Below are 15,400 nucleotides of genomic sequence, written 5' to 3'. Positions count from 1 at the left end.
GGAATAAAAATGCAAGTCTATTCCATTTCAAAAGAATACATGTAGCCTCTTTAATTTCCTGGGATCCGTCATCTTGCGGAAGGAGGAGGAAAAGACGAAGGGGAGAAAGAGAAAGGGAAACTAGCATCTGCTAAGGTTATTACAGCTGGATCTAAAATACCACGGATTTGTGGCAATCTGAACAGAAAGGTCAAGTGTAATTGTACTATTGCTGTATATGATCAATATACATTTGTAATGTTCCCCCCCCCCCCACAAGTTGTACAAGTGACAGAACAAGACTGCCCCTTTACATGATGAACTTTAAAATAAGACACCTAACCAGAGTATGTTCTCAGGATGCACCAAGTATTTCACACTCAATGAAGTACTTTTGAAGTCATTGTTGTTTTGCAGGCAAACAGATGGCAGCCAATTTGCACAGAGCAAGATCCCACAGCATATGAATGAATGATTAGTTAATCTATTCTGGTGATATTGGTTGAGGGATAAATGTTGGGCAGGGCAGGATAATTACCTGTTCCTCTTCAGATTGTGACATGGGACCTTTTTATGTCCACCTGATTAGACAGACAAGACATTGATTTAATGTCTCACCCGAAAGATGGCACCTCCAACAATGCAGCATGCCCTCGGTGCTGTACTGAAGTGTCAGCCGAGATTATATGCTCAAGTCCTAGAGTGGAGTTTTTAATTCCAATTTCCCCATCGAAATACATTAGAGAAGGAAAGTAATCAGCATAAGCCCTGTGAATAATCTAAGGTAATAATATACATTAGTTTTAGAAACTCAACCACATTAAAAATAGCACAACGTTCTAGGTCAAAGAAACTGGACGCCCCAAAGAAACTAGAGATCCCAATACCAATTGTTCCGTCTACAAATATTCTCTGTTCTCTTTCCAATATCTTCTAAATATGGCACACGTCAGAATTTAACAGCAGCATACTAAAACTGGCAGTTAAACAGAAGAGTTGGCTAGATCGTGGGTTGACCATTCTCTAGTCAAGGGCCTTTTTGTTGGATGTATCGCCATACTTTATTACACTAGAAATATCAATTTACAGACCTTGCAGGTTTTTGAGAATATCCTGAGCCTCCTGCAGTGTAGCCTTTCCTTTCTTGGCAGCATCTTCAGCCAAGGCTTTAGCAGCATCTGCACGGGCTAGCAATTGGTCGGCAGTCTTTAAGATAGAAAAAAGGTCAGAATGAACATTCTCGGTCATCTATGGATTACAGACAAAATCATTGAGCAACTTGTGGTTCGACTATTATCCATTTGGATTATCTTATTCAAATCTACTATATTCAATCCTTTTATAATTTCCAACACCTCAGTCATATATCCCATTAGCGCAAGTTTCTCCAAAGTGAATAACTCTTACTCTCTAAGCCTATCCCAAGTAACAGATCTTAACTTAGGCATACTTGTTGCCCTCCTCTGCACCGCTCTAAAATCTCAAATATCTATCACTGGACTTGGGGACCGAAACTGGGCACAGACCCCATACATGGATGAACCAAACCCTTATACTGTACCACCCAATAGTGGATTTAGTTTTTACACTTTATTTACCTAGTAGAACCCCATTTGGCTTCCCCATAGCTGGCTTACATTGCTTGTGAACCTTTAGAGTCCCACAGTGACTATCCAAGTCCCTTTCTAACTCTGTTAATTTAATGGGCACTCATGCATGGAGTATACATGGCTTAAGTTTTCTGGCCCTTTGTACACAAGACAGCACTTATCCACATTGAATAACATTTGCCATTTATTCAACAGCTCACTTTATCTGAAAATCAGCCAAAGTCTCCTTATGTGTCTCCTTGCACACATTTTTCTACTAACTGTAATTTGAATAGCTAAAACTGTTGATGTCCTAAAGATTATTAAAAATAATATAATTATATACAAGTGTATAAAATTATGAGGGGCCTAGATAGAGTGGATAGGAAGGACCTATTTCCCTTAGCAGAGAGGCTAATAACCAGGAGGCATAGATTTAAGGTAATTGGAAGAAGAATTAGAGGGAAGTTGGAGAACTTTTTTCACCCAGAGCATGGTGGGTGTCTGGAACTCACTGCCTGAAAGGGTGGTAGAGGCAGAAACCTTCATCACATTTAAAAAGTACTTGGATATGCACTTGAAGTGCTGCAACCTACAAGGTTATGGACCAAGAGCTGGAAAGTGGGATTAGGCTGGATAGTTTTTCAGCTGGCACAGACACGATGGGCCGAATGGTCTCCTTCTGTACCCTAAATTTCTATGATTCTATGAACAGAAAAGAACCAAGAAGAGAGCTCCAGGAAATTTTACTCATCACCCTTTGTGTTGTTTACGCAATTTCATTCAATTCCCAATCCAGTCTATTATTTCCCCAATACACTATGCCATCTAATCTTTTCTATTAGCTATCTCAGCAGAACTATATCAAAATTTTCCTGCAAATTCAATACCCAAAACTTCCTCAAATAACAAATTACTGACACATGGCCTGCGCTTCCTAAAGCCATGTGGTACTCTGTTTGTTTATAGTATCTTGTATAATGCTCTTAGTTGATAGGCCCAATCCTCTTTAAAGGAAACAGGTAAGAATTTGCTACCATTCTTTCTTCGATATATGGGCCTTTGGTGATGTGGTAATTAAAATGTAAGGTGTTATATTTTCATCAATGCTCGCCTATCACTCCACATCCCAAGCCTTGCATACCCTGTTCCTGAGGCCAATCTGCACAGATCTTCTTTCTCGTTCTCTCTTCCCCTTCTCCCAACCCTAGACTTCACCACATTCTAGCAAGTGGTAAAAGAACACTGAAAAAATGTGATTTATTGGAGAGAACTAAAAAGAGGTGGAAATCAACATTCTATACATAGGGGGGATTTTGGAAGAAAATAAGCCAATTACACAAACATATGTTTTCAATCTTATACAGCAACACATCTGGAGCCTGGGTTTTACCTGCTGTTCAGTTTTTCCCTTTTCCAAAAGGCTCTTCACTTCAGTTTCCTTTGCTTTCAGGTCATCTCGCATATCATTATAATCCTTCAGCTTTCTGTCAATCACACCATCCAGATCTGCTGCATCCTTTATAATTTTTTCGGCTTCATTCTAACAGATAGGATGTTCCACATTTCAATTTCAGTTTACACTGTACATATTTGTTCCCCCAACACTACTCTCCCCACAAAGTGCAGCCTTTGTGTAACGTAATCAGCTACTAGGAGTTACAGAATTACAAACTGGGGTGATTTACCCTCTAGTTTCTCCCTCTTCATGCAACAACATGCTTCTATCAGTTTTGCACTTCCTTATCATGAGCATCAAAAAGATGGGATGCCCTTAGTCAATGCAATTTGTAAGAGACAAACCTATGCCCTGCCATTTCTTGGTGGGCCACCATCAGGAAATCTAAATGTACACATTTCCAAAAGTACCATTCAGCCCCCATCTACAACCGACAAGGTTTAACAAAAGGCATTACAGATGGTGCAGAATCTAAATACCTCCAAAGCCTTGGTGTCCACAACAGGCAAGCTCGTCAGATTGGCATAGATCTGTAAGGCTTTGCTACCAGCTTCTTCTGCCTCATTGTGTACTTCGGTAGCTTGTTTTTCCAATTCCCTGGACATATTTTTAGCTGCATCAAACCTGGTTGCAAGTTTTAGATCAATTAAAACATGTGCAGAACCATTAATACCTCACTAGACATTCTGATATACCATGACCACATGCATGTTTTTGGACTCCCTTATTACTAAAGAGCCTGTATAAAAACAACATCTATAAGCAGTCCTTGCTGGAACACACTTATTTTGAAGGGTTCTACAATGTACAGAAAGTAAAGTTTGCTTTGTAAAATAACATTTCAATATCTGTATTTCCTACATTACAACATCTGTATTTCCTACATTACAACAGTGACTACACTTCAAAAGTACTTCATTGGCTGTAAAGCGCTTTGGGACGTCTGATGGTCGTGAAAGGCGCTATATAAATGCAAGTCAGTCTTTTTCTTTTTTGTATTGGTCACTGATTTACAATGTCCATCAAAATCCCTTCCCCGCCAGCTACATTTTATCCTATTTCTGCCTTTCCCATTGCTGCAACCAAAAGGTCAAGTGTGAAACTAGTCCTGGCAGTTTTTTCCCTACTTTGTGCCACCCCACCCCCAGCTCTGCCAAGAGGATTTTTTGAATCTGGGGAAAATCAACAAATAAAATGGCATGGAATGTGTTGAACAGGCAATAAATATAAAATACTGTCTTTTTAAGACCACCTATTCTTCCAAGAAAAGGTGCTCTCTCATTGGAGGGACATTGCAAGAGGCAACCACAGAAATGAGCATAGAAAAATTAACACAATGTACATTGTTCAAACACTTCACAGACTCTAACAGAAGTATGGCCACTGAAAGAGTACATGATCTCTGCACTGGAACCATCATCTGAGTTTGTTTTTGTTGGGTGCATTTTCTAACACGCGAACCCTTGTTGCCGTTAGCATCCTGTACTATGATTATTAATTCAGCAGTTCCAAACCTTTTCGGGACCTCTCTATGCTTGGCAGTTAGCACTAGCTTATAAGTCGATTACTTCTCTCTGTTCAGAGAACTTTCCAACAAAAACGCTGGCAACTTTCCATCCACAATAGGTTTCTCAACATTTTAGGGAGAAATAATTGTTAGCAACCAACTGTAGGTTTGTAGGGAGTTGATTCCAATGTCTGGATTGTGTGCACACTCCAGCGTGAAGTATGCTCCCAACACCATAACCTCCGAGATTTCAAGGTGGGACTGGCTCTTTGGCAAACTGGCACTTTTGTCAACACATCCAGAAGTTTAACTTTAACACAATACAGATGGAAATTAGTTTTAATCATGGCCTCAAAGACTTTACACAAGAAAGCCTCAGCCCACAAAGCTGTTTCCCATTAAATTTTTCCGTTACAAATTAAATTCCTTTGTCTAAATTTATGTTCAAATACTATTTCCCAGGACAGGTCACAGGGACCGTTAGGATCATTTACCTCAGGTAGAAAGCATTAGGATAATTAAACTCAATTTTTAATCTGTAAGAATTGACAAGAGTCTGGGATTATAATTTATGTTCTCCCTCACCCTCTCTTTCCCAGCAGAAGTTGTTCTCCATCATCACTTTCCTTGGCTGCAAGTGCCGTTAGATGCTTATCTCACTTCTCTGATCATGAACTGGCATAAATTCTTGATCCATTAATACCATATACACCCTAATCCTTCCCACAGTTCAGATAATTTAATATCACCAACTTACTTTCTGTTTAAATCATCAATTGTGTTGGTGATTTCGCTTTCTTCTGCTAGTGTTTTGCGCAGCAGGTCGTAGGCTTTGGTGGAGGTGTCATTCGCATTCTTGGCGATCTCCTCAATCTCATCTGCTTCATTCTTGTGCCTGCAGGAATTGAAGGATATATATATTAGTGAAGTTTGTTCTGCTTCACAAGCTCATAGAAAGTTCACTTCGCACATTTGCATTTGGTCTCTAGTCAGTTTCCCCCATCTCTACGTTTACTCTTCAAGGTCATTGTTTGAGTAATGCTAGAAGATGTGTAATGCTCGAAGCACTATTTGGAGCTGCAAAATGCACCATTATCTTGCGTCACAAAATAGTGTTTTTATAGTTGAACAAAGATTCCCTGTCCAGTACTTTAAACTGATATGTTTACACAACACAGTTTGTTTTCAACAAATTTCTTTCTTCTCCAATAGGGATTCTCAAGTTCTTTTCCTTATTACAAGTGCCAACTTCAATAGTCACAATGCCACTAAAATGAGAGATTCACGGTATCTCTGATTTCCAACATTGGCTCGGGGCATTTTCTGTACGCTACATATACTGCTGTCTTTAAAAAAAACACACGGTTTTAGTGCCTATTCTGCAATTTGCATGCACCAGGTCTACAGGCTGAGTGTCAGTTTGACTTTGGCTGATTAGCACCAGTAAAAGACTTTGTGGTATCTTGTGTAATTCAGAACGCAAAAAAATCTTACATCAGTATTTTTTTTTAATGAACATTCTGCAGTTTGACTTGCACACAGGTAATTAAGAAACTTGCTCACACCAATGAAAAATTCCAAACAGCAGCAGAAAATTCAACTTTCACACACCTTTTGGCAGTTAAGTAAGCTCCCGACACCTGTTTTACACATGTATTGATGCCTTGCAAGCACATTCCATGGTGCTGCATGAGAAAAACAGGAAATCTAATAATAAAGTTCCAAATTCACACACAAAATCATTTGACAATGTGAATTAAAAATTTACTCATCAATTTTCAGCCAGGGTATTAGCAAATTAGCAATGAAAAGTTAACGGGACAACGAACAGTATGGCTTTACTGGTAAAGACACTAGAGCATTGGGGGATGGGGGGGTCAAAGAGAAAGATTTCTTAAAAATCTTCCTCTTTATAAAATTTCCTTGTAAAGAATGTGTTTATGGTTTTGCTATACATAGCATATAGAAGAAATCTTCCCCATTGGTCTATAAATTAGATTTTATAATACAATTTGAAAAAACAGCAGAAACCTAATGTACAATATTCCATTAAAAATACTAGAGGGAATTCGTGCATCCAGAGTGAGGTGCGGGAGATCAGCACTGCAGAAACAGACGACATTTTGCCCCTATTACACTCAGTGCCTTTATTTAGCACGCCACCTCAGGAACTGTATGGGATAGGTGCTGAATAAAGACTTCTCTACTGAGACCAAAGCTTACCCATAACCTCAAAAATATCTTAGTGTAGCAATTCAGCTATCCTGGTTACCTCTGACAAAGACGGCCTATTTCAAAGGCAGTTTAGAGTTGTGGAACTGTCCTCATTTGAATTAGGTTGAGACTTTGGCAAGAGAGCACAGACAAACATCAATCCCATCAGTTTTGTTGGAAATCCAGGCTCCAGAGGTGAAAAACACAAGGTGCTTAAACCCACTGAGTTACCCATTGATCATGATGTGGATAATGTGGATAAATGCGAGGTTATCCACTTTGGTGGCAAAAACAGGAAGGCAGATTATCTGAACGGCAATAGATTGGGAGAAGGGGAAGTGCAACGAGACCTGGGTGGCCTTGTGCACCAGTCGCTGAAGGTAAGCATGCAGGTGCAGCAGGCGGTTAAGAAGGCAAATGGTATGTTGGCCTTCGTAGCGAGAGGATTCGAGTACAGGAACAAGGATGTCTTGCTGCAGTTGTACAGGGCCTTGGGGAGACCACACCTTGAGTATTGTGTGCAATTTTGGTCGCCTTACCTGAGGAAGGATGTTCTTGCCATGGAAGGAGTGCAGTGAAGATTCACCAGACTGATACCTGGGGTGGCAGGAATGACGTATGAGGAGAGATTGGGTCGATTGGGCTTATACTCGCTGGAGTTTAGAAGAATGAGAGGGGATCTCATTGAAACTTATAAAATTCTAACAGGACTAGACAGACTAGATGCAGGAAGGATGTTCCCAATGGCGGGGGAGTCCAGAACCAGGGGTCACAGTCTAAAGATAAGGGGTAAGCCATTTAGGACAGAGATGAGGAGGAATTTCTTCACCCAAAGAGTGGTGAACCTGTGGAATTCTCTACCACAGAAGGCAGTCGAGGCCAATTCAGTAAATATATTCAAGAAGGAGTTAGATATATTTCTTAAGGCTAAAGGGATCAAGGGATATGGGGAGAAGGCAGGGACAGGGTACTGAGTTTGGATGATCAGCCATGATCTCATTGAATGGCGGAGCAGGCTCGAGGGGCCGAATGGCCTACTCCTGCTCCTATCTTTTATGATTCTATGAATGAAATGCTTACCTTTCTGCAAGGTTGCGAGCTTCTTCTGCCAGAAGTGTCATGTTATTTGGATCAGCACTGGAATCTGGCGTTGCTATTGACTGTAGAAAAGTAAAAAGAATCAATTTACGATCCAGGAGTATTCTCTACACAATTTATGAAATGCAATGGAGCCACTTTCTCACAGGAAGGAGAAAATTGCTCACCCTCCCTGGGCGACTTCCACACACCAAACAGATGGTTTCCAAGTGGTATTGAAAGATAGCTGGAGTGAGGCCATCATCAGGCATGTGCTACATCGTAGTTTAAATCTGCAGTAACTAGAGTACCCAACTCATGGCCCCCAAAGGAAAGAATGCTAAAGACAGTATGTGTGCTCACTTCCAGCAATCCCATGTGCAGATTAACCTGCGCTGCACAGCTGATTGGTCAGATGTTAGGACCCTGTGGTTTCAGTAACCCTGTTGGCTTCACATTAAACTGCTATCTAACTGCCAGCTGACAACAGTGGAAGCTAATTGATCCTTTACTAACTCCTGTAGGTGGGCAGGTGCAGTTTAACAACCTACACAAAGTAAGCACCTTTCTTAACAGATCAGAAAAGTATTTAGGACGATTCAGGGGGACACAACTCTTATTTGGAAAATTGAGAGTTAGTACATAATATTTACTTTAGCTCCCACAGCCCATTTAGACCAGCAAACTTCTAATTCTCCAACCCATTGGTGGGGGGTGGGGGGTGGGGGGGTTAGAGAAAGAGATAAAAGACAATGGATGTGCAAAAAATATTTTTCTAGCTACAACCTTAGTCTGAAGGTAGACCACCAATATTTGCAGCATAGAATGGGGAGACCAAGCAAGGCAAAAATTACATTTAAGGGGGAGCCTCAACCAAAACAGAGCTCCCCAAAGAGTTTATCCAGTGAGGAGCCGAGATATACAGACCAGATAGATCCTTTTTTCATCCTCTAGAATGGAAAAGCGCAGCATTACTGACAAGCATAATTCATCAGGATATTGGAAAGACATAACTCATGGACTCAAAGGGCAAATGCAGTTATGCACGTGAGCATCATGAGTCAATGTACTTCTCATATCAAATGACTCCCAGGTCAGTACAATTCTGTTTGGGTTGCATGTTTATGGGCTACAGTAATAAGAACATACCATAAGAAATTGGAGCAGGAGTAGGCCATTTGGCCCTTCGAGCCTGCTCTGCCATTCAATAAGATCATGGCTGATTTTCTACCTCATCTCCACTTTCCTGCACTATTTCCATATCCCTTGATTCCCTTAATATTCACAAATCTATCGATCTGTCTTGAATATACTCAACGACTGAGCCTCCACAGCCCTCTGGGGTAGAGAATTCCAAAGATTCACCACCCTCATTGAAGAAATTTCTCCTCATCTCAGTCCTAAATGGCCGACCCCATTCTGAGACTGTGACCCCTGGTTCTAGGCTCCCCAGCCAGGGGAAACATCCTCTCTGCATCGACCCGGTCAAGCACTGTAAGAATTTTTAATGTTTCAATGAGGTCACCTCTCATTCTTCTAAAGTATAAATATAGTCCTAGTCTACTCAATCTCTCCTCATTAGGACAATCCCCCCATCCCAGAAACCAGTCTGGTGAACCTTTGTTGCACTCCCTCTATGGCAAGTATATCCTTCCTTAGGTAAGGAGACCAAAACTATACACAATACTCCAGGTGTGTTCTCACCAGGGCCCTATATAATTGCAGTAAGACATCTTTACTCTTGTACTCAAATCCTCTTGTAATAAAGGCCAACATACCATTTGCTTTCCTAATTGCTTGCTGTATCTACATATTAACTTTGTGATTCGTGTACAAGGACACACAGGTCCCTCTGATCACCAACATTTCCCAATCTCTCACCATTTAAAAAATACTCTGCTTTTCTATTTTTCCTACCAAAGTGGATAACTTCATATTTCTCCACATTATATTCCATTTGCCATGTTCTTGCCCACTCACTTAGCCGGTCTATGTCCCCTTGAAGCTTTCTTGCAACCTCCTCACAACTTACATTCCCACCCAGCTTAGTATCATCAGCAAACTTGGATATATTACATTTGGTGCCCTCATCCAAATCATTGATGTAGATTGTGAATAGCTGAGGCCCAAGCACTGATCCTTGCGGTACCCCACTAGTTACAGCCTGCCAACCCGAAAATGACCCGTTTATTCCTACTCTCTGTTTTCTGTCCGTTAACCAATCCTCAATCCATGCTAGTATATTACCCCCAATACCATGAACCCTAATGTTGATTAATAATCTCTTGTGTGGCAACTTATCGAATGCCTTCTGAAAATCCAAATACACCACATCCACTGGTTCCCCCTCATCTATTCTGCTAGTTACAACCTCAAAAAATTCTAACAGATTTGTCAAACACAATTTCCCTTTCATAAATCCGTGTTGACTCTGCCCAATCCTATTATTATTTTCTAAGTGCCCTGTTACCATGTCCTTAATAATAGATTCTAGCATTTTCCCTACTACTGATGTCAGGCTAACTGGTCTGTAGTTCCCAGTTTTCTCTCTCTCTCCTTTCTTAAATAGTGAGGTTACATTTGCTACCTTCCAATCCGCAGGAACCATTCTAGAATCTATGGAATTTTGGAAAATGACAATCAATGCATCCACTATCTCTATAGCCACCTCTTTCAAAACCCTAGGATGTAGGCCTCCAGGTCCAGGGGATTTATCAGCTTTCAGTCCCATTAATTTCACCAGTACTATTTTTTTTTATTAATACTAATTTCTTTCAGTTCCTCATTCTCGCTAGAGCCTTGGTTCTCCACTATTTTCGGGAGGTTTTTTGCGTCTTCTTCAGTGAAGACGGACACAAAGTATTTGTTTAATTTCTCTGCCATTTCCTTATACCCCATTATAATTTGTCCTGTCTCAGCCTGTAAGGGACCCGCATTTACTTTCACTAATCTTTTCCTTTTTACATACCTATAGAAGCTTTTACAGTCTGTTTATATGTGTCTCGCTAGTTTACTCTCATTCTATTTTCCCTTTCTTTATCAGTTTCTTGGTCCTCCTTTGCCAAATTCTAAAATCCTCTCAATCCTCAGGCTTACTGCTCTTCTTGGCAACATTATAAGCCTCTTCCTTTTATCTAATACTGTCTTTAACTTCTAGTTAGCCACGGTTGGACCACTTTTCCTGTGGGGTTTTTGTGCCTTAAAAGGAATGTATATTTGTTGTAAATTATGTATTAATTCTTTAAATGCTAGCCATTGCTTGTCTACCCTCATATCTTTTAATGTAGTTTCCCATTCTACCGTAGCCAACTCACCCCTCATACCTACGTAGTTTGCTTTGTTTAGATTTTTAAGACCCTAATTTCAATATAAAATTCTATCATATTATGGTCACTCTTCCCTAAAGGCCCCTTTACTACAAGGTTATTAATTAACCCTTTCTCATTGCGCAATACTAGATCTAAAATAGCCTGTTCCCTAGTTGGGTCTTCAACATACTGATCTAAAATAAAATTAATCATCCTTCTTCATGACAGGCTAAACACCATAAGGCCCAGGGTCACATCTGGGTTATAAAATAATCGACTGAAATAGTTGACTGAGATCACCTATATAATTGAATCTTCCACGGTCCAAAGAAAATTGAAGTACTGGACATCTTTAACTACTCAATACAACATTATAGAATCTCCTTACTGTAATTCAGCTGGAAAGTAAAAGGGAGCCAAGAAAAAAAATGAACTACAGCGTTAAAGCTCTCATTTTCAAATGGGAATGCTTTCTTTGACCCTCTTGATAGGAAACATTTGGGTGTCAAAATAAAGTTTTAAACCATAGCTTATAAAATGTTTAACTCTGGATATTGTTGCAAAGCAAGAATTGATCATTAGTTCATTTATAAACTTGCACTTTGAATGTTATTCAATGAAGTTTGCACAGAAATACCTACCACATTGCCCAAGGTTTCCTTGGCCTTTTCAAGCTCCCTCCGTGCATTTGAGATCACTTTCTCTGCATCCTGGATACGATTATTGGATCGTTCGGCCAAGTCTTCAGTGTTGTCTACTGTATCCTTTATATTTTGCAGACGTCCCCACTGAGTGGACAGAGTGTTATTAATTTCAGCCAAACGGTCCATAAGACTTTTGTCTACATCTGTTAAAAGAAGTTAAATGAAGTTACATGTCCATATTAGGGAAGATTTCACAATGGGTATGTATTTTCACAGAGACGCATGAGCAAGTTTAGTATTGGCTGGTGGGTAAATCGGAAAATGAGTAGTGAAAAAATATTGCACCATACTCTATGGGAAACGCAAGGCCAGTTAATCTGAGGTAAATCACAAATCCTCCATAGCAGAACCAGAGCAAAGAAAATGCACGAGTGATATTCTCGCATAGAACAGCAGTAAAAGTCATGGATGCCCTGCCTGTTTGGGGGAAAGACAGAATACCAATTAAGTCGCAATGTAAGTTTGAGTGATGGCCTTGCAGCTTCTTTAGGTCCAGCTGAAAATTCTGCAGTCAAATAGAACATTTTTGCAGTTGACCAATTTCAGCTTTCCCCATTCCCATCTGCACACCGATAGGCAGCCATGAGCTGCCCAATTTTCACAAGGCCGGCAGCCACTTTCTGCCCACCCGGTCAATTCAGAGGCCCTGCAGTTGAAATCGCTGTGGTATCATATTGCCACTTGCGGGCAGGAAACTAACTGACTTCTGTAGGTTCCCTCTGGAAACCCACGGGGAATTAAAATCCACCCGCAAAGCTTTTCTGTGGCCCACCCAAGCTGTATACGGTTGGTTTTTCCCTGGTTCACTTTGCTGCTTTCTTTCTATATTCCACATGTACTGTGCAATATAGGGCTCACGGAAACCAAATTCTAATGAATTGGCTCATCAGGAAATAGAATTTAAAAAAAATCAATCCAATTAAAATGGGATTAATGGCATCCCAATAAAATAAATTAAGATTTTTTTTTAGGAATCAGAAATCTTCTTCACAGTGATTTATTTTCTTCTCTACCCTACTCCCCTGAATATTTTACTTTTTTCTTCCCTTCTCCTATCAAGTCAATACCTCATGCTGTCGAATTGTTCTGAGTGCCAGCAGCCCTTCAGTACTTTGCCAGAGTGACTGTTCTTAGTTTGTTGGCATTGTATTTGAATTGTCCCACATAGCTTACTGTAGTTGTGATGTGCAATGCACTATGGGAAATAGAGTGCATTTAGTTGAGAAGATTCTCTGGAAAGGTTGGCTGTTAACTGAACTCTGTCTCCTGCGTACTCTTAATTTTTACAAGCAAGGTTATTAAACTTTTGAGATTTAACAGAACCATACAGTTGAGCAATATCTTATCCTTACCCAATGTTCAGCAAAGTTGGGGGGGGGGGGGGGGGGGGGGTTTAATACTGGATAGTGATCTATATATGGCTCAGATTTTTGCATGCGATATATTCCTCTCATTTATAATTCAATAAATCCTATTTGCCATTTCAGTACCTATTTTATCAGGACTAACTTTGTGTTTAGGTGTTTACAAGAGTTCAGGATGGTTAGATTCTTCATTATTAAGTTACTTAAAGAACAAAATGAGCATTACAGTCTCTAATTAAATGGTACTAGTGTGAAAGATTTCAATTAAGGAAATTGTAATAAAGGTCAAGTGCCAAAAAGCGAATTGGAATATGGAATCATTCAATTCCCATCAAGTCCAAGATGCCAGCTACAATGCATACCTCTCATGTTTTTAGCATCCCTCAGCAAGTCCATAATGGCTCTTTCAGCTTCCTTGAGTCTCTCTTCAAAGGCCTTGTCACTCACTGTGTCCTGGCTCGTCCCAAGGTTTGCAATTAGATCTTCCAAGTCCTTAAGTTTCTGCCTATGTTCGTTTACCTGAACACAGAATAAAAGATATCCAGCAGGAAAACGATTAGGTCAATTGCAGCTCAAGCAATCTTATTTACTAACATACAATTACTCAGCCAATCAAAACAAGATAAACTAGCATGTCCCCTAGAACTCGTTCTGGCAACTGAAGCCAAATATAGTACATCCTGGTGCAAGAAAGAAAAGCAATGCATGCGTGCCCTTGGCTTCAAAGTTGTTATTTAAGATTTAATCACTGATTAAAAATATTACATTCCTGAAAACAAGTTTACTTTTTTTTTAAAAACACACAGTTCTTCACTTCTCTTTACTCCTTTTCCTGGATTAAAATGTTCCTGTTATTAACTGAAATACTTATTAATGAGGCTATTCAATGATAATCTATAGTCAGTTGTGAAGATTACTGTATTTATAGTAAGTTTAGATTTACTTAAAATACTTTATTTCCCTTTCTATTAGTGGTAACTCAAGTGTGGAGGCTGCTTCCACACTAGCCAGTCATGTGACAAAGCCTTTATTCCTCCTGTTTCCTGAAGATGCTGACTCATGATGGGGTAGAGATCCACACCTGCATTTATCTGGACTTTGTAACTCCGGGAATATCAAAATCTGACGACAGCAAATTGGGAATTACATAGAATTTACAGCACAGAAACAGGCCATTCAGCCCAACTGGTCTATGCCAGTGTTTATGCTCCACACAAGACTCCTCCCACCCTATCAACATATCCTTCTATTCCTTTTTCCCCCTCATGTATTTATCCAGCTTCCCCTTAAATGCATCTATGCTATTCTCCTCAACTACTCCATGTGGTAGCAAGTTCCACATTTTAACCACACTCTGGGTAAATAAATGTCTCTTGAATTCCTTATTGGATTTATTAGTGACTATCTTATATTTATGACCCCCTAACAAATGGAATTTGTACAAGACCTTAGTTGGACTGCAGTTGCGAGTATTGTGTAGTCTTGGGAACCCAATTATAGAATGGATATAAAACCATGGAAGAGGTGCAGTGCAGATTCACTGGGATGTTACCAGAGCTGAAGCACAACAGTTGTGAAGAGAGACTTTAGAAAGCAGGACTATTTCACTAGAGTTAAAAAGATGAAGGATTAAGATAAAAGGTATATAATAATTGTTTCCATTGGTAGGCAGGATAGTAACAAGATGGCACAAATTTAAGATGATCAGAAAGTGAAATAAAACAGAGTGTGGCTAGAATATGGACATTTGCCACAAACTGTTGTTGAAGCAGGAAGCATAAATTCTTTTGAAAGGAAATTAGATAGATGCTTAAAAAAAGGAATATTAAAGGATAGAGGAAGCAAGCAGGTAAATGAAATTGGACTAGGTGGCTCAAGTGGAGAAAACAACCAGCATAGATCTGACGGGATGTAACATTTCATGGTTCTAGGTGCTGGCTGGCATCTGGCATCTTGCTTGAGTAGCTATTTCTTCATGTGTAAGCTAAGAGGTTAAATGCTGCAAAGCTATTAGACCTATTAGATGGGAGGTTTACCAGTGAGCCTGATCTTACCCTCAGCCAACATTCACAGACCCTCACTTTCAAGTAGCCCCAGCATCAGAAGCGCACCAACTTCTGATTCTTCAATGTCCAGTGGTTTCACTGAGTGAGAACCAATTTAGGGGCGAGTGTGTGTGTGTTGTGGGCACACTAGGGA

At 40.0% G+C, this 15,400-nt stretch overlaps 1 protein-coding gene and 1 long non-coding RNA gene across 2 annotated transcripts in view; one reads left to right on the top strand and one right to left on the bottom strand.

Moving 5' to 3' along the window:
• The window catches only part of lamc1 (laminin, gamma 1), a 292,326-nt gene that overhangs the window by 15,364 nt on the left and 261,562 nt on the right, over positions 1 to 15,400 (bottom strand). The window contains exons 18-24 of the mRNA XM_085982601.1: positions 13,564 to 13,720; positions 11,775 to 11,980; positions 7,829 to 7,908; positions 5,292 to 5,429; positions 3,507 to 3,651; positions 2,962 to 3,111; positions 1,071 to 1,185 (exon numbers count right to left, since the gene is read on the bottom strand). Of these exons, the coding sequence (XP_085838727.1) occupies positions 1,071 to 1,185; positions 2,962 to 3,111; positions 3,507 to 3,651; positions 5,292 to 5,429; positions 7,829 to 7,908; positions 11,775 to 11,980; positions 13,564 to 13,720 (991 nt within the window). The remainder of the gene's footprint in view (positions 1 to 1,070; positions 1,186 to 2,961; positions 3,112 to 3,506; positions 3,652 to 5,291; positions 5,430 to 7,828; positions 7,909 to 11,774; positions 11,981 to 13,563; positions 13,721 to 15,400) is intronic.
• The window catches only part of LOC147121988 (uncharacterized), a 44,773-nt gene that overhangs the window by 25,376 nt on the left and 3,997 nt on the right, over positions 1 to 15,400 (top strand). The gene's annotated exons all lie outside the window — the stretch shown is intronic.

The sequence above is a fragment of the Somniosus microcephalus genome, chromosome 3 (genome assembly GCF_052327205.1).
Source record: "Somniosus microcephalus isolate GS21.2 chromosome 3, FLI_Smic_1.0, whole genome shotgun sequence".
NCBI classification, from domain to species: Eukaryota; Metazoa; Chordata; class Chondrichthyes; order Squaliformes; family Somniosidae; genus Somniosus; species Somniosus microcephalus.
This window is presented reverse-complemented; position numbering and strand designations above follow the sequence as displayed.